The 24674-nt window shown below is 35.7% G+C and overlaps 1 protein-coding gene across 11 annotated transcripts in view; it reads right to left on the bottom strand.

Annotated features, from left to right (window-relative positions):
* The window catches only part of LRBA (LPS responsive beige-like anchor protein), a 761353-nt gene that overhangs the window by 621713 nt on the left and 114966 nt on the right, over window positions 1–24674 (bottom strand). For 8 of the 11 annotated variants that reach the window (XM_063809071.1, XM_054683898.2, XM_526701.8 and 5 more), the window contains exons 14-17: window positions 20628–20796; window positions 18312–18391; window positions 16967–17029; window positions 13627–13724 (exon numbers count right to left, since the gene is read on the bottom strand). In XM_063809071.1, the coding sequence (XP_063665141.1) occupies window positions 13627–13724; window positions 16967–17029; window positions 18312–18391; window positions 20628–20796 (410 nt within the window). Of the gene's footprint in view, window positions 1–13626; window positions 13725–16966; window positions 17053–18311; window positions 18392–20627; window positions 20797–24674 lie in introns of those variants that run through there. The other 3 variants (XM_063809072.1, XM_016952358.4, XM_054683899.2) reach the window with 3 other exon arrangements.

Here is a 24674-nt window from a genome sequence, read left to right on the forward strand (position 1 = left end):
AACAGGAAGCATTCCTTTGAGAACTGGAGCAAGAAAAGGGTGCCTACTCTTACCACTCTTATTCAACATAGCACTGGAAGTCCTTGCCAGAGCAATCAGGCAAGAAAAGGGAACAAAAGGCATCCAAATAAGACAAAAAAAATTCAAACTCTCTCTCTTCATGACAATATAATTCTACAACCAGAAAACCCTAAAGACTCCTCCAAAAGGCTCCTGTGACTGATTAAATGACTTCAGTACAGTTTCGGGATATAAAATTGATGTATAAAAATCAGTAGCATTTCCAAACAACAACAACCTTCAAGTTCATATCCAAATCAAGAAAGCAATTCCTTTTACAATATCCATGCTCAAGGATTGGAAGAATCAGTATTATTTTAATGGCCATACTGCCCAAAGCAAGCCACAGATTCCATACAATTCCTACAAAACTACGAATGTGATTTTTCACAGAACTAGAAAAAACTATACTAAAATACATACGGAACCAAAACAAGAGCCCAAATAGGCAAAGCAATCCTAAACAAAAAGAACAAAGCTGGAGTCATCACAATACCCAACTTCAAACTATACTATAAGGCTACAGTGACCAAAACAGCATGGTACTGGTATAAAAACAGACACATGTGTCAATGGAACAAAATAGAGAACCCAGAAACAAAGCCACCTACCTACAGCCATCTGATCTTTGACAAAGTAGAGAAAAATAAGCAATGGGGAAAGGACTCCCTATTCAATAAATGGTATTGGAATAGCTGGTTAGCCATATGCAGAAGAATGAAACTGGACCCTTACCTTTCACCATACAAAACTTGGCCAAGTGTGGTGGTTGACACCTGTATCCCAACACTTTGGGAGTCCAAGGTGGGTGGATCACGTGAGCCCAGGAATTTGAGACCAGCCTAGGCAACGTGGTGAAACTCTGTCTCTACAAAAAACGCAAAAATCATCTGGGCATGGTGGCACATGCCTGTAATCCCAGCTACCTGGGAGGCCAAGGTGGGAAGATCGCTTCAGATGCAGAGGCAGAGGCTGTAGTGAGCTGTGATCGTGCCACTGCACTCCAACCTGGGCAACAGAGCAATACCCTGTCTCCAAAAAAAAAAACAAAAATCTTTTAGCTCAAGATGGATTAAAGGTTTAAATGTAAGCCATCGAATTAGAAGAATCCTAGAAGAAAACCGAGAAAACACCATTCTGGACATCAGCCTTGGGAAAGAATTTATCACTAAGTCCTCAAAAGCAATTGCAATGCAAACAAAAATTGACGAGTGGGACCCAATTAAACTAAGCGCTTAGGTACAAAGAAACTGTCAAGAAGAGTAAACAGACAATCTACAGAATGGGAAAATACTGACAAACTGTGCATTTGACAAAGGTCTAATATCCAGAATCTATAAGGAACTTAAACAATTATACAAGCTAAAAACAATCCCATTAAAAAATGGGAAACGCCACAAACAGACACTTCTTAAAAGAAGACATACAAGCAGGCAACAAACATATGAAAAAATGCTTAATTAACATCGCTAATCATCAGCAAAATGCAAATCAAAATAATGAGATACCATCTCAGACCAGTCAGAATAGCTATTACTAAAAAGTCAAAAAACAACTGATTCTGGCAAAGCTGCAGAGAAAAGGTTGGTGGGAATGTTAAGTTAGTTCAGCCTCTGTGGAAAGCAGCTTGGAGATTTCTCAAAAAACTTTGAACTACCATTCAACTCAGCAATTTTATTACCGGGTACATATCCAAAATAAAATAAATCATTCTACCAACAACACATGCACTCGTATGTGTATTACAGCACTAATCACAACAGCAAAGACATGAAATCAACCTAGGTTTCTATCAATGGTAGATTGGATAGAGAAAATGTAATACATATACACCAAAGAATACTACACAGCCATAAAAATAAACCAAAATCATGTCCTTTGCAGAAACATGGATGCAGCTGGAGGTCATTATCCTAAGTGAACTAATGCAGGAACAAAAAGCCAAATATCACATCTTCTCAGTTATAACTAGGAGCTAAATAATGGGCACTCATAGACATAAAAATGGCAATAATAGACAATGAGGACTACAAGAAGGAGAGAAGGAAGGGGGAAAAGGTTGAAAAACTTAACTATTGGGTGCTATACTCAGTACTTGGGTGACAGGATCAATCATACCTCAAACCTCAGCATCACACAATATACCCATGTAACAAACCTGCACATGTACCCCCTGAATCTAAGATAAAGGTGGGAATTATTAACATAAATACATAATAAATAAAAATAAAAACTGTAACACACTAAGATATTTTAACATATCAAAAAACTATCCTTGCTATAGCTTAACTCACAAATATCTACGGTTAAAAATCACAATAGGGCTGGGCGCGGTGGCTCACACCTGTAATCCCAGCACTTTGGGAGGCCGAGGTGGGTGGATCACCTGAGGTCAGGAGCTCGAGACCAGCCAGACCAACATGGCAAAACCCTGTCTCTATTAAAAATACAAAATTAGTTGGGCGTGGTGGCACATGCCTGTAATCCCAGCTACTCTGGAGGCTGAGGCAGGAGAATCGCTTCAACCCGAGAGGCAGAAGTTGCAGTGAGCTGAGATCGAGCCATTGCACTCCAGCCTGGGCAACAAGAGCAAAACTCTGTCTCAAAAAAAAAAAATCACAATAATTTTTTCAAAAGATAAACTCTAGACATTTTCTATGTACTTTCAAATAATGTTTTATTAGGATTAATAACACAAGAAGATCAAAAGAACCTGAAATTATTCTATGAACCTAATAGTTATCCTACAAAAAATTTTTAAATTTTGAACACTTCTAACCAAAGCAGAATCAAACTAGTTTATCTGCTAAACATCAGCAATAAATTTTGTAAAAGTTAAATGGGCCTATTTTGCTTTTTGACCATAGTTTTGTTCTTATTTAATGCACAAAAAAATACTTTACACATTAAAGGGAGGAAAAATCCTGTAGTGCTTCAATGAAATTTATATATTTATCTAATCATAAAACAATAAATAAATGTTTATTCTCTATTTGGAAATAAAGAAAAGTATAAGGGAGATAACAAAAATAACCCATGAAGAACAATATTCAAATCTGGAAAGATTTTCATGCAATCTATTTGACTATGCTTACATGTTTAAAGAAATAGATATGGATATTTTTGAATTGAAATATACTATGGTATGTACAGTATATTTTCAATGCAGAAAATATAATTCAGGCAAGAGAAACACTCAAAAAGATAATCTGAATAGTAACATGATTTCAATCTGCTCACAGATATTAAAAATATGATAACAGATCATTAACTAGACTCAAATATTAAAAATGTATAACTATTTAAGCAGGGCATATGATGAGACTGACACTGAGTCAGAAAACACAGTCACTTCTAAGGAAGAATAAGTCTTCCAAGCTGTTGACCTAAGTTCAATATCAGAGCTAATGTTTAAATGATTTCATGGTAGAGAAAAATTTATATTAAATAACTGAATGTGAAAATTTCTGTCATTTGATGAAAATTAAATTGTCATTCAAACTTGGAAATGTTACTGATGACTATGACACAGTTTGGCATGCCTATATTATCTGTCACCAATAAAGACCATCCCCCCTCCAATTTTCTCCACTTGAGACTGTGCTTATACCCCCATTTAACTTTCAGTTAATATGAAACCTTTTCTTAATTCACCTCTGTTTTTTTCATGGTGGCCTTCAAAAATTATGGTTCTAGGCCGGGAGTGGTGGCTCACGCATGTAATCCCAGCACTTTGGGAGGCCAAGATGGGCAGATCACTTGAGGTCAGGAGATCAAGACCAGCCTGGGCAACATGGTGAAACGTGTCTCTACTAAAAATACAAAAATTAGCCAGGCATGGGGGTGGGCGCCTGTAATACCAGCTACTCAGGAGGCTGAGGCAGGACAATCACTTGAACCTGGGAGGTGGAGGTTGAAGTGAGCCGAGATTGCACCACTGCACTCCAGCCTGGGTGACAGAGTGAGACACTGTCTCAAAAAACAAAAAAATTATGTTACTGTATACTAAGTACAAAGGTAATCATAAACAGGTACTGAAATTATGTATCAATGTCTAGTTTGAATTTTCTGTCTCTCCCCGACCTTCCACCATCTCTCTTTTTAAATCATCGAAAACAAAAATCCATAATTTAAAAAATGTAAATACTGAATTTTTGGACCCAAAGAATACTTTCAAAGAACTCCAATTAGATTGAAGGGAACTATCCATCATTCAAAAATTATTTTAAACTACATAACTAATATAAACATTTAATAAATATTTCTACCCAGTTTAAGTAACTGAATTGAATTTAAATGGGACTAAATCTTCACATTTCTATATACTAGTCCAAATTAGAAATTTTTTATTTCTTCACAGTAATAAATAAAAGACTGAGAAAGTAGCAAAAATTAAAACATACTATAAAAGCAAAATAGGGGGAATAATGATGCTAACATGGAAGTCAGCATTTTCCCTCCATAAAAAAAGACAGGAATAAAACCGAAAAAAATTTTCACTGAAAAATATTTATTGTTGAGAAATTGCTAGAAATTCAGGTAAGAATATCAGGAGTCAGTGGCCTTATTAATGAGACTACTCCTGTCATTACCACCCCAGTTTAGTTGGTAAGAACTGTAATTTTACCATTTGGGGGCTGGCAGTAAAAAGTAGCACTGTTGCTTTCAAACAGGGCAAACCTATTCAGGGTAAGAAATCAAAACTGCAGTTCTCCAGCTAAAAGTGGCAGACTTGGTTACGAATCAATGGGAGAAACCAGCAGCTTTGCTAGATCAGAGATACAGGCACAATTCAGGGGGAACAGCAGACCAGTTAGATATTTACTAGGGAGATATTAAAAAAGAGAGAACCATAGAAAGATTGAGATAAGTACTCCACACAGACATAGCTGATTGAGAAAGTACCTATATCCAGGAGACACCTGGGTCACTAACTGAAAAAGGGAAGGCAAGAGAGACTAGATAAGTAGCCACAACTTTGAATGCAATCCCTAAAAATATACAGATCAACACAGTGGGCCTAAGGGCTGAAGGAATTTTATCAGAACCTGTAGCTAAATCATTGACTGAACTCTAAGATATATAGAAACATGGAAAACCCTAAGAGTGCTATGGAAAGAAAAAGGGAAAAAGTAAAAATACTGGGCAGAGAAAAGTCAGAGCTGTAGACCGTGGAGAAAACACAATCTGCAAACTAAATGAGGCAAATTATTTAAAACCAAACAAAAACCAACAACCATAGAAAAACAAAAAAAGTCTAGAGTTGCCCAGTTTTCAACAAAAATTACTATATATGCAAAAAAACAAAAAAGAGTATAACCCATAATCAGTAAAAGAGCAATAATCAAAAATAACTTGTAAGGTCCAACTGTTAGATTCAGCAAATATTTTTAAGGACTTGTAATAAATTATATTCAATAAATGAAAAAATAGTATGTTCAAATAATTGAATGAAACAGATTAACAATGAGTTCTCAAAAAAGTATAAAAAGACCAAATGGAAATTCTAGAGATAAAAAAGTACCATTTAAAAATCAAGGAATTCACTATAGGCATTCAACAGGAGACTAAGATGGCAAATAAAGAATCTGTGAATTCAAAGATAAATCAATATAAATTATATAGTCTAAAAAACAGAGAAAAAAATGGGAACACAAATTATTCAACCTTTAGACACTGTAGGACAATACAGTGTTCCAACATAGATGTAACAAGAGTTCCAAAAAAAAAAAGGCACAGAAAAGAAACATCTGAAGAAATAGGAATAAAATCTTCCAAAATTTAATGACGAAACATTTACTTACAGATTCAAACTCAATAAACCACCGAAGTGAAAGTAACAAAGTGAGTCACGACTAGGCCGGGCACAGTGGCTCATGCCTGTAATCCCAGCACTTAGGCCGAGATGGGCGGGTAATTTGAGGCCAGGCATTCGAGAACAGCCTGACCCACACAGTGAAACCCCATCTCTACTAAAAATACAAAAATTAGCTGAGCACAGTGGTACATGCCTGTAGTCCCAGCTACTTGGGAGGCTGAGGCACGAGAATCGCCTGAACCCAGGAGACGGAGGCTGTAGTGAGCCAAGACCATGCCACTGTACTCCATCCTGGGTGACAGAGTGAGACTCTGTCTAAAAAAAAAAAGTGAATCATAACTAAACAAACCACAGTCAAATTGCTGAAATCCAAAGACAATGAAAAAAACCTTAAAAGCATCAAGAGAAAAATGACTGATGACATACAGAGCAACAACAATGCAATTCATTGCTGTCATCTCATCAGAAACAATGGAGTCCACAGGTCAGGGAGATGACAGTCAAGTTCTAACAGAAAGAAAACTGTAATTTAAGTTTTTATATCCAGGATAAGTATCCTCTAAAAATGGAAGCAAATAAAAGTATTCTGAGATGAACAAAGACTGAGAAAATTCATTGCTAGCAAATATGCCTTGTAAGAAATAATAAAGCCCACCAAGATGAAAGAATATACTGTAAAACCACTAATAAAAGATAACCTTTAAGAAAAAAACTAAAATCAACAGGGGAATTTTGATCCAACCAAATGGAGTCAGCCCAATAAAGCCTCTCTGTCCCAAATATTAATAAAATTATAGGGGAAAAAAACACAAAAATCAACTTCCCAAGTACTCTGAAGACTAAACAAAAGCAGGTGCATTGTGTAGGGGAGTTAAAACTTGGAGAATTACTCATATGGATAGAAGAATCATTTTTTTCCTTTCTCTCTTCTGAATCTGCCCGTTTCAGGGCTGGATGTCAGAAGCTTGGGTGGCAAAATTCTAAGAAAAACTATGCTTCCAGTTAGAGAAATCTAGAAATTAGGTCCTAGATAGGAGAAGTGTGGGGAAGAATCCTAAATAGCAGAGAGTAAGAGAAAAGGGTTCTCTAAATCTGTGTAAAAACCTGTGATAACCCCAAACTCACCCAAGAGACGCATGGGTGTGGGACAAACCCAAATCAGAATAGACACCTTTCTAAATTTAATTACCATCCAATTCTCAGCCTAATTCCTGAATGAAGCATATGTATGTGAGGAAAATACAAGGCAAACTAGTCTGTCTCCCTGGATTGAAGGGGAAAAAAGAAAGAATGAAAGAAAACCCAAAGTAGGGTAAGAGAGGTTTGAAAAATGAAGGGACACTGGAAACATCATGCACAGAGAAGAGGTGGAACTTGCAGCCCCACCCTTACCAAGTTGTCTATTTGCTAAACAACAACAACAAAACATGTGTTAGAGGATTATAACAGGGCCCAGAGTTATGCTCTAATGCATCCAGGACCCACAATATTCAGGACACATTAGAAGATTACGCAACATACAAAGAGCCAAGAAAATGTGACTGTTTCTCATAGGAAAACACAAACAACAGATGTCAATGAGATGAACAAAATGTTGGACTTATCACACAAAGACTTTAAAGGAGATACTATAATTATGCTTTAGAAAATAAAGGCTAACAAAGTCTAAATGAATTGAAAAAGTTCTCCAAAGAGAAATAATAAATGTTTGAGGTGATGGAGATGCTAACTACCCTGATTTGAATACTATATGTTATATGCATGTATTAATATATCACAATATTGCATATAATATGTACAATTATTGTCAATTTAAAATATTAAATAGAGTTCTCATCCAAAAATGAAAGCATAAAAATGAACCATATTGAAATTTTAGACTTGAAATGCATACTATCTGAAACAAAATATGCAAGAGATGGGTTCAATATCAAAATTTAAAACACAAAGAAAAAGTCCATAAATTTGAAGATCAGGTTTATTATACATATCAAGTTTCTATGTACAAACTACAATCTGAAAAAAAACAAGACTGAAACAAACTAAACAAATGCTTAAGGAGTTGCCTGACTCTATCAGAAGATCTAATACTTATTTCTTTGGAGACCCAAAGTGAAAGGAGAAAGATATAAGTGAAGCATAAATTGAAAAAATAAGAACCGGCCGGGAGCAGTGGCTCACGGGCCGGGTGTGGTGGCTCACGTCTGTAATCCCAGCACTTTGGGAGGCCGAGGCAGGCGGATAGTCAGGAGATCGAGACCATCCTGGCTAATACGGTGAAACCCTGTCTCTACTAAAAATACAAAAAAATTAGTCAGGCATGGTGGCGGGCGCCTGTAGTCTCAGCTACTCAGGAGGCTGAGGCAGGAGAATGGCATGAACCCAGGAGGCAGAGCTTGCAGTGAGCCAAGATCGGGCCACTGCACTCCAGTCTGGGCAACAGAGCACGACTCCGTCTCAAAAAAAAAAAAAGAAAGAAAGAAAGAAAAAAAAAGAACCTACAACTTCTCAAATTTGGTAGCAATCACAAAGAAAACCATAATGAACCTATGAAAGGAGGAAGAGGGAGATGGATGCAGTCAAGTGTGCCTGTAGTCTCAGCTACTGAGGAGACTGAGGCAAGAGAACTGCTTAAGCCCAGGAGTTCCTGGGCAACATAGTAAGACCCCAATTCTAAAAAACAAAAACCTAAAGAAAATGTCTTGAAAGCAAGTGCAGAAATCTAGAACATTATATTTAACAAAGAAAGATTTCAATAACCACAGATTTCTCATTGGAAACCATGGACACCAGCCAACAGAAGAAAAACACAGGAAAGAAAGGAAAGGAAAAAGGTAAGGAAAAAGGAAAGGAAAAAAATGATTACAAACACAGAATTCTACATACAACAAAAATATCCTTGGAGAGCGAAGGTCAAATAAATATATTTTCAGAAGAAATAATTAAAAATTGTTTCTGTCAAAACTGCTCAACAAGTTCTTTTTCAGCAGAAGTTCTTCTTCTAAAGGAATTTCTTCAAGAATAAAGAGCAAAAGAAACTGTAAATACCTGGATAAAAGTAGAAACTTTTTTCTCTCTTCAATTCTTTAAGCTATATATAACTAGTGAAAGTAAAACTTTAAGCTATATATAACTAGTAAAAGTAAAACTTATTAACTGTCTGGAGGCGCTTATGTATATACAGACATAATAAGGACAATTGAGGCAGTTAAAGGGATCTGAGCAGTTCCAAGGGTTCTATACTTTATTTGAAGAGGTAAAATATTAACACTAGGTAGACTGTGAAATTACATACACTGGCATCTCTAGAGCAACCACCAAAAAAGTTACACAAAGAGATAAACTCCAAACTCAAAATATAAATTTTGGGAATATTTTTAAAATTCAAATAAAAACAACATAGAAAAAGAGAAACAAGGAATATATTACACTGGGATAAACAGAAAACAAATAAAATGGTAGATGAAAATAATTACAATATCAATAACTACATTAAACATAAATGGTCTAAACATACTGGAAAAAACCTGACTTTGTCAGACTGGATTAAAATAAATAAAACCTACAACTATTCTGTGTGTATTAGCTAGGTTTTTCCAGAGAAACAGAACCAAGAGGATGTGCAGACAGAGAGAGAGACAGAGATTGATTTCAAGAAGTTTATTCATGCAGTTATGGAGGCTTGGTACGTCTCAACTCAGAAGAGTAGACCAGCAAGCTGAAGATGTAGGAAAGAACTGTATTCTCAGTACAAAGGCAGTCAGCCAGCCTAATTTCCTTCATCCCTGGGGCAGATCAGACTTTGTTTTATTAAGGCCTTCAACTGATTAGATGAGGTCCAGACATATTACAGTGGATAATCTGTTTTACTCAAAGTCCACCAATTTAACCTATTTATGTCTAGTGTTCCATTATTGGAACACTAAGCTTGTGGGAGTTATTTATATCCTACTGCTCAAGGTCATTGCCAAGGTCTGATTTTCCACAAAAAAAAAATTGCAACCTCTGGCATAAATGGCTTAAATGTTAATCTCATCAAAAAAACACTTTCAGGCCAGGTGCAGTGGCTCCTGCCTATAATCCCCTCACTTTGGGAGGCCAAGGCGGGCAGATCATGAGGTCAGGTGATCGAGACCATCCTGGCCAACAAAAATTAGTTGGGAACCAGGCCACACAGCAGGCGGTGAGCACCAGGCCAGCAAGCATTACTGCCTGAGCTCTGCCTCCTGTCATATCAGCTGTGGCATTAGATTCTCATAGGAGTAGAACCCTATTGTAAACTGTGCATACGAGGTATCTAGGTTACATGTTCCCTATGAGAATCAAATGATAAATATAATGCACTTGAATCATCCTGAAACCACCCCCAACCCCAGTTTGTGGAAAAACTGTCTTCCACAAAACCAGTCCCTGGTGCCAAAAAGGCTGGGGACCTCTGTTTTAGAATTTATGGGCCATATCATCTCTGTTACAACTCTTTGACTCTGTTGTTATAGTAGGAAAGTAACCATAGGCAATATTTAAAAGAATGAGAATGGCTGTGGTTATAGCAGGAAAGTAACCACAGACAATATTTAAAATAATGAGAGTGACAGTGCCACAACAAAATTTTATTTATAAAGACAAATCATTATAGAAGAGTCAGCCAAAGAAAGCAATAAAAATAAAATAGAAAAAATAAAAATGAATATGATCGAGAGCAATAATGGAAGGGCAGCCATAAACGGGAAGAAGATCTTATCTACTGCTACTGTACTAGAAGTAAATAAACAAGAACGTGCTCTAAAATACACCTTTGGGGAAAAAAGATGGAAGTTGAAATAATTCCCTCCTAATAGCTCTAATGAAGTAGATGAGGCTGTCACTGCTGACAGGAAGAGTTGTAAAAATTTAGAATTGTATCTGAAGGAACAAAGAAATGTTTAACAATGATAGAAGTGTAGATCATGAATTTATAATAATTTCAACATACAACACTGCATGACATTTCCCCACCAGCCAAGGTTTAGCTTAGAGTGTGCCTACCTAGACTAATCTAGGATCAGAATTCTCAAAAGCAAATCTAACAGGACAAGGGCAGACGGAAGTTTTTGTTAGAAACCACTTCCAGCAAATAGCCAGGCTAAGAAGGAAGTAAACAATGGCAGATACAGTATGACACACTAGGATTAAAAAAAAGCAAGATCACAGGACAGAAGGTAACTATGAGGCTGAAGAGCATTGGAAAGGGCGATATTAGAAAAAGAGGAAATAGATGGTTTTGATTAAAGAGTAAGATTATAATTTAAAATTTATGATGTGAAAACATGCCAGTGATAAAAAGGTCTAGGTTTTTAAAATAGGAATGGATAAATTACAAAGAATGGCAGTAAGGGTAGCAAAGTTAAGGAATTAAAAAATTACAAAATGTGAATGTTAAGATGAGTTAGTCACAAGGACAATGAAGTTATTCACATGTAGTGAAACTGAGATAAGACTGTGAACCAAAAATTCACACACTAAAAGTATAAAGTATAGACTTTCCTTGCCCAGACTTTCAATAGAATAATTCTTCTTACTAGTTTTTAAATGTCTATGATACTATCTTGCAATTATTTTTTTTAAAAAGTGGTAAAATCCTATACAGTAAATCACAAAATACACTAAAGCACATCCACACAAATACAGGTTATATCCACAGAAAATAAGGTTATAAAATTAGATACTCTGGCACCAAAAAGAAAAAAATCTGCCAAGCCTTTACATAAACCCTTAAATCTTTTTCTGAAATTCAGTTATTAGATAGGAAATGTGTACAAAGAAACAAACAAGTATTTATAAGCCTCATTTGTTTTGTGTTAATATGGCTATCATACGACCTATCCATTACATTCCTAAGTATGGTATATACTCAAGATAAATGAAAACATATGTCCATACAAATACTTGTACATGAATGTTCATAGCAAGCTTGTTCAAAGTAATAATTATTAGACAGTGGTGAGGGAAAATAAAGAGTACTTTGTTTGACAGCAAAACTATAAATAAATAACAAACTGTAAATTTACCTCTTACAATGCTTAACTTTATGTGTCAACTGGGCTAGGCCATGGTATCAAGATATTTGGTCAAATATTTTTCTAGATGTTTCTTTGAAGGTATTTTTTGGATGAGATTAACATTTAAATAAGCAGATTTTTTGTATGTGGACCTTATCCAGCTGAAAGCCTAACAGAAAAAAGCCTAACTGCCTTGGAGAAAGAGAAAATTCACTCAGCAGACTGCCTTTGGACTTGAACTGCAATATCAACCCTTCCCTGGGTCTCCAGTCAGCCTGCCTATCCTATGGATTTTGGATTTGCCAGCTTCCACAATTGTGTAAAACAATTGTTTAAAATAAATCTCTCTCATGCGTGTGTGCATGCACACCCACGCACACACTATTGGTTCTGTTTCCCTGGAGAACTCTGAAAATAAACCCCTTAAGTATAATGAATAAAGACACTTTTTATCTTATAGAGAATGAACATTAAAAAATACCAAATAAAGAATCTGTAATAGAAGATCAATGTGCGTTTGAGCCTAGGAGTTCAAGACCAGCCTAGGCAACATGGTGAGACTTTGTCTCTACAAAAAACTTTTAAAATAAGCTGGGCATGGTGGCACACGCCTGTAGTCCCAGCTACTCAGGAGACTGAGGAAGGAGGATCCCTTGAGCCCAGGAGGTCAAGGCTGCAGTGACCCGTGATCATACCACTGCACTCCAGTCTGGGTGACAGAGTGAGACCTGTCTCAAAAACAAACAAAAATCCCTGTGTGAATTTATTATAACTAGATAATTAAATTAGTTTCTGTAGCTGATGATTAAGCAAAACTAGTTGCTAAACTTTTGTTGCCCACTTTCTCATTAAACAAAAGATTTTAAACTTCCTTATATGTAAAATAGAGGTATTCTGTTTTTGTTGTTGATGACTGTAATGGACCAAATGTTTGCATACACCCAAAATTCTTATGTTGAAGCCCTATCATTAGTATTTGGAGAGGGAGCCTCTAAGGAAGTAATTAAGGTTAAATGCGGTCCTAAGAGTGGGTCCCTAATCCAATAGGAGTAACGTCATTGTAAGAAGAGACACGAGAGAGCTCACTCATGCTCTCTTTCTCTCTCTGCTACATGAGAACACAGCAAGGAAGAGGATGTAGGCAACCCAAGAGGAGAGTCTTCACCAAACACCAACCCGACTGGCATCTTGATCTTAGACTTCCCACCTCCAGAACTGTGAGAAACAAATTTTTGTTGTGTAAGCCATCCAATCTATGGTATTTGATTATGGCAGCCTAAGCACACAAATACAATGTTGAGTCAGAAGTGGGAGGTGGAGGAAGTGACATTTTAAAGGAAGGATAGAGAGCTTGTCTTGGATTTCAATTGAACACTATTTAATACTATCTAGGACCTAAAGATAATTCTGCTAAAGAAGTCAACAATACAGTAGCTCTATAATAGCACTCACCATACAAAACATTGGAATCATTTATCTGTCTTCACAAATTAAATAGTAACAAATAGTAACACAGCCTCTATAATTAAAGATTCATTGAAAAAAATGCATGATTATAAATGGGTCTTAAATCTTAACTCATTTCATGCTATAAACTCATTTCATATGTAAGTTTAAATAATCCTTTTCATATTTAAGAAGCTTTCAAATATTTCCAAACTAATCCCTTATATGAAATAGATTAAAAACTCTTGATATATTAACTCTTACCGTAACCCATTCCTTTGGTCAAAAGCAGGAATCATAGAGTTAGGGTGTTCTGACATTAATGCAACAAGCAGCTGTAGGACATCCATTAGATTGTCATCCTATAATCATTTTAGAAATTTTTTTTAAAAAATGAGGAAAAGACAACTTAGTTGAATAATGAATACTTCTGAAATAGAAATTTCAACATTAGAAATATAAGTAGACATATGTGTGATATATACTTATTTTTAACAAATTATGTTCTTTAAATGTAAACATTCACCTCTGTAACTCCAAATATACATAAAATAGCAAACCAATTTCTTTTTTTGTGCGGGGGGGCAGAGTCTCGCTCTCTCACTCAGGCTGGAGCACAGTGGTGTGATCTCAGCTCACTGCAACCTCTGCCTCCCAGGTTGAAGCAATTCTTGTGCATAGCCTCCCTAGTAGCTGGGACTACAGGAGTGCACCACCACATCTGGCTAATTTTTGTATTTTTGGTAGAGACAAGGTTTCACCATGTTGGCCAGGCTGGTCTCGAACTCTTGCCCTTAAGTGATCTGCCTACCTCAGCCTCCCAAAGTGCTGGGATTACAAGTTGAGCCACCGCACCTGACCTCAAAACAATTTCTTTGTTTTTTTGTTTTTTTGTTTTTTTTTTTTTGAGACAGACTCTTGCTGTGTCGCCCAGGCTGGAGTTCAGTGGCACAATCTCGGCTCACTGCAAGCTCCGCATCCCGGGTTCATGCCATTCTCCTGCCTCAGCCTCCCGAGTAGCTGGGACTACAGGTGCCCGCCACCACGCCCGGCTAATTTTTTGTATTTTTATTAGACACGGGGTTTCACCATATTAGCCAGGATGGTCTCGATCTCCTGACCTCGTGATCCACCCGCCTTGGCCTTCCAAAGTGCTGGGATTACAGGCGTGAGTGAGCCACCGCGCCCGGCCTCGAAACAATTTCTTCATCAAAGAAATAAAATACCTTTTATGTTATATTGAATCAAGATTTTGTAAAACATAACCTTTAGAAACAGTATATCCAACATGACTTTTTTTTAAGGAAGGCTTATATATCAAGAAATTGTGGGGAAGGGTTATTCTTTATTACAGAAAAATATATTAGAGCTTCTAAAATGCTACTAAATGTTGCAAATCTGGTGGTAGTGGTAGGGCTAAGATATTATGTATCATTTCTTAAACTTATCTGATCTGGAATGTTTTATTCACTGTGCCTCTCCAGAAACCAGTTCTAAAAGAACACTTTGTGGGAAATGATAACCGGATCATTTTCATATACGGTATTATCTACTGTCCCTATAAAGATAAAGATAACCAATAAATGTTTACTTGGTCAACATACCACTAATATGTGGTAGTATTTGATAACATTTACAGAATACCAGCACAAGAAACGAGTTCTAGACCCCCGAAAAAACTTCATGAAAATCCTTCACTACCTTTGTTGCATATACCAATATGTATGCATATCATTAGAGCCAACTTGGACAATACTGACCCAAAAAGGAAAAGGCAAACAGCTAACAGAGTTTAGTTAACTTGGTTGCCCTGACTCTAGTTTTCCTTCACTGCTTTGGAATTTTTGCTGTGGAAGCTACTTGTATACCGAATTTTCATTAAGTTAAACAGATGATCTGGAGCTAGGACACTGAATCATTGAAAGTGTTATTTAGAGGACCTGAAACTTTCCTAACAATAAGGAATCACTGGGACTTCCAGTTTATCTCATATAAAGTACTTTATTCAGTCCCTTAGGGTTAATAAAAACAACATCACATATATAGATCACTATGAAATTCACCTGAAAACTTCAAATATTATATTTGGTCAGAAAAATCTAAAAATTAATAGAATTGCCTATTCAAGAGGAAAAAATATCATAATCATTAATGATTTTAAGTCAAATATTACTCAATCACAAAATTTAAGCCATTCTTTTATACCTGAATTAACAAAGAGATCCAATCATTATCCCTCATTTAAAAATTAAAGAGGGCACTACTCCATTCTAAAATATATTTATTAATTCACAAGGTATTAATTATAATATAGGAGTATAAATTATCATTTAAAATGCTGTGATATATTATATTCCATCAATTCCTAAGTTTTACTAATTATAGGTAAAAATCTAACTAAAAATAGATGATTTAGTTAGATTGCAACTGACATATATTGCATTTTCCTGGTGCTAAAAAATAAAAACAGATATTTCAACCTATTTAATTTTCTTTTTATTTTTTTTTAATTACACTTCAAGTTTTAGGGTACATGTGCACAATGTGCAGGTTTGTTACATATGTATACATGTGCCATGTTGGTGTGCTGCACCCATTAACTCATCATTTAACATTAGGTATATCTCCAAATGCTATCCCTCCCTGCTACCCCCACCCCACAACAGGCCCCGGTGTGTGATGTTCCCCTTCCTGTGTCCATGTGTTTTCATTGTTCAATTCCCACCTATGAGTGAGAACATGTGGTGTTTGGTTTTTTGTCCTTGCAATAGTTTGCTGAGAATGATGGTTTCCAGCTTCATCCATGTCCCTACAAAGGACATGAACTCATCCTTTTTTATGGCTGCATAGTATTCCATGGTGTATATGTGCCACATTTTCTTAATCCAGTCTATCACTGTTGGACATTTGGGTTGGTTCCAAGTGTTTGCTATTGTGAATAGTGCCGCAATAAACAAACGTGTGCCTGTGTCTTTATGGTAGCATGATTTATAATCCTTTGGGTATATACCCAGTAATGGGATGGCTGGGTCAAATGGTATTTCTAGTTCTAGATCCCTGAGGAATCGCCACACCGACCTCCACAATGGTTGAACTAGTTTACAGTCCCACCAACAGTGTAAAAGTGTTCCTATTTCTCCACATCCTCTCCAGCACCTATTTAATTTTCAACCTCCTTTTCAAACACATAATTTTAAATACCATTAAATGAGCTGTTTAATATCTGAATATGTAAAGTCAGTAGGAAGATTGTGTTATGAATTTTTAAAACCTAATCATTTTTAGTCATTTTCGTAATCTATTTTTTCATTTGTTACACTGGTTTCTGGAAATACACTGAAAGTATGCTTTGGTATACTTTATTATTAATTCAATGAAATCTAATGTTAGTACTTTTTAAAGCCTTTCATGATGATTCTCAAGATTCATCTTGTGGTAATAAAGGATATTTAAATAAAAATTGCTAGGGCTTAGTTCCTAAGTAGACACATTTACTCCCCATTACAGTTACATAATTACTGAAGATTTCTTTAAATTTTTACTTTTAAAAAGTCTAATGTAGCTTCAAAAATTAAAATTTCAAAATATAAAATTCATATATTACCTCATGCATAGTCAGTAGGTAATTAAGAATGGCCTGTAATTCATCTTCCTTTACTCCAGAATCCTTCAAAAACATAATACAGGTATCTTACGTTTACATGTAAAAAAATGTTTAAAGAGAAATTATACACATAGATTTGTCAAGTTGGTCAGCTACTATAAATATAAAAATATAATGTAATAGACAATCTAAATTTAAAACAAAAATTTGGGGAAGCACTAAAGACATCAGTACTCCAGAACATGTAGAGGTCAATTAACATCAGCTTCCTGTTTTCAACACCTTATATAATATGACAGCCTACTTACTAAAGCTACAGGATCCTGAAGTCAGCAAAAATAATAAGTAATGATAACTTAAAAAGTAATATCCACACCTACTACTCCTCTAAATACAGAAGACATCTTTTCGACTGAAATTAAATGTGGAGAATACAATGAACAGTTTCTGAAATTATCAAGTTAAAATGTCAAGTACCTAAAAATTAAATAGTAATCTCACTCGGGAAAAGAAAAACACACTGCACTTTTAAATATGAGCTCGTTATGAAAATTTTCAACCTACTCTATCAGTATATTAATCACTAAAAAAGCTGCAATCTAAAAAAAAAAAAACACCACAAGAAGAAAAGAAATTGGAAAACAAAAAACAGTATGCATCAGGAACGAGCAACAAAACAAAGACAATTCAAAGGATACTTTTTTTAATACATGGAAATAAGGTATCTGAATCTGAAAGGTATACTAAAAGTTAGGTTCACTTGCCATAATCTTATGTGACAACTAATAAAGCATTATAAAATCATATAGGAAAATACTAAAAAAATATTGGTAACAATTACATTTATATATTGCTATCTTATAAAACCAAAATGCCTTTTTTAGAATATTAAATTTTACTTTACCTGTAATAGAATGAAAAGGGACAAAATGTGACCACTTCTAAAGGCTCATACACCTACCTGGTACATTTATACAGAAATACTATTTCTCAAAATCTGAATGTCAGTTACAAGGAGCCTGCTAAAAATGAAATCTCCTTCAGGAGTTTAGTGCCAAATACTAACAGAAACATAGTAAATATTTGCTGAATGAGTGAACACACTTGAGCTACTACACAAATTTATATAACATAAAATACAACTACCAATCCCTAATTCTGCAACAGTTTACATCCATATAGGCTCCAAAAAAGAACCAAAACAAACATGGAAATATCTTTCAAAGTATTTTCCAATGTGTAACCACAGTAACCAAGCAAAGAATAAAAAAACCAAGATTCTATTTCATGTGAAATTATAACCTTCAATACACAGTATGCTATGGAATAAGCAATGTGAACTCACCTTCATCACTAATTGCTTAATGAACATCAACAAGAATGCTCGTAGAGAAAGCATTTCTTTTTGATTAGGTCGCGGTCCATCTTTTAAAAAAATATACACATACACATTTAGTATTTAAAGGACCTCAAAGCTGTCAAAGTATAAAATTCTCATTCCCAACAGCTTTTCCATTTGTTTGTAAGAAATATAAAGGTAGGTCTCCTACAGAATGACCTTTTATGCCTCTAGAAAGACAAGTGTTTAATCTTACATGCACTGTATACACAATATTTCAAACATACAAACAGGTTATGTTGAAACTACTATGAAGACGTTTGTACTTTGAATAGGTCAAAGAATGTCCAAAACATAAAAATGAGGTAACAAATAAAATTTGTATTCAATAATAATATACGTATTTTAAGACTCTGAGAGTATTAGTAAGGTAATAGAAGTTTACAAAGAAAAAAACAAAGGAAAATCTAAACTTCCAACATTATTATTATATGTGAATTCAGTATGACAAAATTTTTCTACTGTTATCATTATATAAGCTAACACAAAAATCTCAAAAAGAATGCCTCACTACACGATATCATTCAAGAAGAAGGGAAATATTATGTTAACTGCCTCTGACATCTCCTTCTCTGCTTAGAAAAGTCCTTGGTCACACATGGCTCACATTAAATCAATTTTCATGTCTCAAACATATAATTTCCAAGTAGAAAGCTTTTGAAACCAAACACTCATTGTTCTAAGATCCTAAGTTAGGGACCTGTTTTTCTCATATATTTTATTATTTTTCCACCACTAATCACTATTTATAGATAGTTCTTAGACCACCAAAGCATAGGACCACCATGACTTTGAACAGATCAATGAAAATAGGAAGAAAATTGTTTAAAATTTGTTCCATGTGATTCCTAGACAAAAAATAATAATAATAAGACTAGAGTTAGAATAGGATCACAAAATTTGTCCAGCTCTCTCATTTGAAGAATGAGACTTTCCCAAGGTCACTAATCAGTTATAAAAGGCAGGCGAGAATACAAAACTAGCACCTAGGACAGTACATGATACACCTACAGCACCATGAAATAGTCATGAGAAAATTCTGACCCGGTTCTGGATCTGCCACAACCTTGCCAGCTTAAAAAGTTCATAGCTTGCTAAATTATAGGTACCAGATTCTCTGAGGCTAAACCAAGCTTATTTTGAAAGTGATATAAAAAGTAGTATGCAAATGTGAAAATCTTTGTAAATCACTAAACAACGAAAGCCTCTTACTGCAATCAGAATGTATGTTATTGACTCCCCAGCATCTATTTCTTAATTTCAAGCAACAGCTCTTAATTTTTACCAAGTGACTGAAGTCATCTTCACTTTCAGACAATGTCTTTCAACGTAGGGGATGCCTCCATTTCTAAGCAATCAGAGCAACTACAACCACAAAAATGGGCACATGATACAATCAAAGCCAATGAGCAACAGAGAGACTAAAAGAGACTTTCACTGGAAATACATTATATAGGCAGATGCTCTTACACTGAATTTAAGTTGTTACGGATGTGAAAGGGGACCGGCTGCTTGCTACTACAAAGAAAGCGAATATGTGAAAACAGCCAACACAGAAGAATTGGCAAGTGCAGTGAGACAAATTCAGTCCTATGGTCATACTCGGAATACCTTTATCAAGTTGTATCTGGAACTGCCAGTTTATATGAGCTGATTACCTCCCTTTTTGATGTAAGCCAGTTCCAAGGAGACTGTTATAGTTACAACCAAAAGAGCCACTATATGTCAAAAGTTTTATTTTGACCCCTTATATGAACTGCTAGACATGATGAATGAATAATTACCCTTTCAGCAAGTTAGTCCTCATTATGTAAGAAAATAATTGCTAACATTTTGTAATTTCATTATATCTTTAAGAGAAGCAGATAACTCCTACTTCTGCAAGAAACCACCATATTCCCAAAACACCATTTTCAAGGAATCTCATTGTGACAATCCATCTCAGCATCAATTACTAAAAACTAATTAAGAATTTCTTGGCATTTTCAGTGTCTTACAACAACCATCCTAGTCATATTAGCTCCCCAAACAACTCACACCAGCACAAGTAGTATTCTTCCACACAAGTAGCAAGTTATTAAACTCTAGAAACCACAATTTAGGACAAACTATTAACATTATCAATGAGATTAAAATAAAATTTTGCCATAATGGAATATAGAAAAATTGCCCAAATATATGATAGTACTGGTTAAAACAAAAAGAAAAATTAAATCCTGATTTGCATTTGTGTAAAGTAATATACAGACAGAAATTATATACCTAATCCTTTTGGGGTGATACCACTTCGATCCTGAGGATTCACTGCCCAGTAGTAGTACTTCAGCGTGTGCATGATGAGAAGCACTGTTCCAACTCTCCGAATGGTGTTATATATGTTGACTGTACCAATGAATTCCGTGGACAGATAAGTATAGAGCATCAGTTGAACCTACAGAATAAAAATGAAGAACTTAGAGAACCCCACCAGCATTTTATCTGTTTCCAGTAACACTTCCAGGCTGTTTTATTTTCACCACGCTTCTTCCAAAAAGTAAGATGCTGAGCCTGATAATAATATCCATATTAGATAACACATACTCATTGACACACAAGCACATGCACACACACTCCTTATAAAACCAAACCAGGTAATTTCTTCTTTTATAGCAGCATTATCAAATATGGAAACTTTTTGCTGCATTATTCCATGAAAATAACTTTGTGATTCCTATTTAGCAATCAGCAATTATTCCTAAGCATGTGTAACTTCTTTATAATAGACTTAATACTTATGCTATCTATGCATAGTTGTTTGAAAAAGCTAGAATTTCTTTCAAATACAACATTTGCAGAAAATCAGGAGCTAAAATGACTCAAAAGAAAAAGTACTGGTAACTCAAAAGGAAAAAATAAATAGAACAAAACCAAAAGAAAGAAAACCACAGAAAAAGATATAAAGTTTACCTTGAAGAATATTAGAAAAACAGAATTCTATTACAGTAGTTCATTACAAGAAACATTCCAATCTAGCATTTTAATCATAACATTATAATCTCTCAACATGTATATCATGTCCCCCAATTAGGAAAGGATTCTACTAATCTCATTGAAAGTAAATAGTCTAAAAAAATACATAAGAAGTTATATATGTTTATATTAACTTCGAAATATCTCCTCTTCATATGTAAGAGAAAGAAATAATACAAGTGCTACCCCACCACTGCACATTTCATCTTAACAAAAAATTGGCCCACCCCAGTGATTCACGCCTGTAATTTCAGCATGTTAGGAGGCTGAGGCGGGCAGATCACTTGAGGTCAGGAGTTTAAAACCAGCCTGGCCAACATCGTGAAACTTCGTCTCTACCAAAAAATACAAAAATTAGCCGGGCGTGATGGTGCACACCTGTAGTCCCAGGTACTCAGGAGACTGAGGCAAGAGAATTGCTTGAACCCAGGAGGTAGAGAGTGCAGTAAGCCGAGATAGCACCACTGCACTCCAGCCTGGGCAACAGAGACCCTGCCTCAAAAAAAAAAATTTTTTTTTCAGTGAAATTATGGGTCTGAAACTCATCAACTATAATCCATTACTTAAAGCAGCAAAAATAACGACTGCTTTTGCTCTACTCTCATGTTGAAATCAATTCATTTTATTGCTAGAGGGTATATTTTATAAGCTGAACAACTGTAAGTATAGGATATATATTCTTCCCTTGACCATAGACCAAACTACTGATCATTTATAACTGAACCTTTATGTTACCTTCCTGGACAATGAGGGCATTTTCCTTTTCAAACCTGCAAGGTACCTCAGTGTCACCTAGGGATTTCTTTAGAGAGCAAAAAGTAGGTACCTATCTTCCAGGTGCCCTGCAAATAAACAATCAAGGCTAAATGAATTAGAGTGTCAGTGAATAAATCTAACATGCTAAAAAGTGGCAGGTTCTGAACCACTTAAAAGCAGGGCTTGGAAGATCATTATAATTCACAAAACCATATATGTATCTATACACATACACATACATTGTGATCTACTGACCTGCCGCAAAATGTTATTTTGATGTAGCTACTGCTGTTCAAATTGATAGGCCCAATCCACTTGTCATTGAGACAATACGACATGCCTCAAATTCTTAACCATGTTATTTCAGTCCCTTAGCAAATATTTACATCTAACTATATGCATAACACTGTATCATGGAAATACAGTGGCACATATGCTGTCCCTAAGTAGCTGAAATACAGTTGAAAAGATTTAAAAAACACTTATATTTAAGCAAAACAAATCAAAGACAATAAATATGCCTACCAAAACATGAAAAAAGTCATGAAGCAATATGTAATTGAGTGACATAGAGCTATGAAATATTATTAATTCAGAGGACAGATAAATTATTATAGGATAAACTGAAATAGTAAAGAAAAGCTTCACTAATAAAGTAGGCATTAAGATAGGCTTTGAAGATGAGTAGTAGAATAGACAGAATACAAGAGGAAATTTCAAGCAAGAAAAATGATGGTTGAAATAAAGGTTTCTCTAGAGTTAGAACAACAGTTCTCAATCTTGACTGCACATTAAAATAACTGAAAAACTTTTCTTTTTTTTTAATACTGATGCCTGAGTCCCATCCCAGTGAGGCAGGAGAATAGGGTCTGGAGGCAGCGAACCTAAGGACTTCCTAGAACTAAATCAAATGGAAATGCTACAGCTATGACAGGAAATATCCTCTCCATTTACATAGGGCATACACCGAGTAAATGACTTTGTAACTTTACTGTATCCTCTTCATTTACATAGGGCATACACCAAGCAACCAATGGAAACCTCTAAAGGTTATTTAAACCCCAGAAAATTCTGTAACAGGGCTCTTGAGCCCCTACGCTCAGGCCTGCTCCCACAGTGTGGAGTGTACTTTCATTTTCAATAAATTTCTGCTTTTGTTCCTCCATTCTTCCCTTGCTTTGTGCATTTTGTCCAATCCTTTGTTCAAGACACCAAGAACCTGGACACTCTCCACGGATAACACCAGATTGATGAAATCAGAATCTGCAGTGGAAGTGGTGGGATTCTATTTTTGCTTGTTTTTAAAAACCTACCCCAACTGATTCTATCAGCAGTCAAGACTGAGAACCACCACTGTAGGGAAACCTTTTGGTACCTCCCTATCCACTGAGGATATTTCCATTTTTAAGCTAGAAAATCTAGAAATAAGAATTGACATGAAATCCTTAGATAAAGGACTACTTCGTTCTGAGAACAATGGGAAACCATTAAAACTGCTGGGGCTAAGAAATTATAAGAGTCATATGTTAGGAAAATATTGGCGTTGGGCATGGTAGCTCAAGACTGTAATCCCAACACTTTCTGGGGCTGAGAGAGGAGGATTGCTTGAGGCCAGAAGTTCGAGACCAGCCTAAACAACAAAGCAAGACCCTAGTCTCTACAAAAAAATTTAAAGAGTTAGCTGTGAATGGTGGCGCACACCTGCAGTATCAGCTACTCAGGAGGCTGAGGCAGGAGGACTGATTGAGCCCAGGAGTTCAAGGTTGCACTGAGCCATGGCCGTGAAAAGAACATGTTGGAATTCTGGCAGAATAGTTATAAGTTAGACAAAGAAATGGAAAACTGGAGAAAGTCAGTCTATTGAGAATGATACTGTGGTAAAAGAAAAATGAACAGAGGCTGGGCCTGATGGCTCACACCTGTGATCCCAGCACTCTGGGGGGCTGAGGCAGGTAGATCACTTGAGCCCAGGAGTTCGAGACCAGCCTGGGCAACATGGCAAAACATCATCTCTACAAAAAAATACAAAAATTAGCTGTGTGTGGTGGTACACAGCTACAGTCCCAACTACTCAGGAGGCTGAGATGGGAGGATCACCTGAGCTGGGGAGGCAGAAGTTACAGTGAGCTGAGATCCCACCTTAGTGACACAGTGAGACCCTGTGTCAAAAAAATAAGTAAACAGAATTTAGTAGCAACGTATAGAGATGAATGAAAGACCTCAAGATTACTCATATGCTAATTATGAATAAACCTTCCCTCATTCACTCATTATGTACTCCAATAGCCACACAAATTGTGTGTTAACATCTGTCTTTCCCACTAAATCTAAATTCTATGAGGGCAAGTATCAAGTCTATCTTGTTCATCACCATATCCACAGTGCCCACCATAAAGTAGTCACTCAACAAATATTTGTTGAGTAAATGAAGGACCATGGTAGACAAGAAAATTCATCTCTCCTGCTAGGTCATTAAAAAGATGTTCTCTGAGCAGATCTAAGATAAATGGAAATTATAAATCACTGGTAGCTCCCTTTTCCAAA

This window comes from Pan troglodytes, chromosome 3 (genome assembly GCF_028858775.2).
Source record: "Pan troglodytes isolate AG18354 chromosome 3, NHGRI_mPanTro3-v2.0_pri, whole genome shotgun sequence".
In the NCBI taxonomy this organism is placed as follows: domain Eukaryota; kingdom Metazoa; phylum Chordata; class Mammalia; order Primates; family Hominidae; genus Pan; species Pan troglodytes.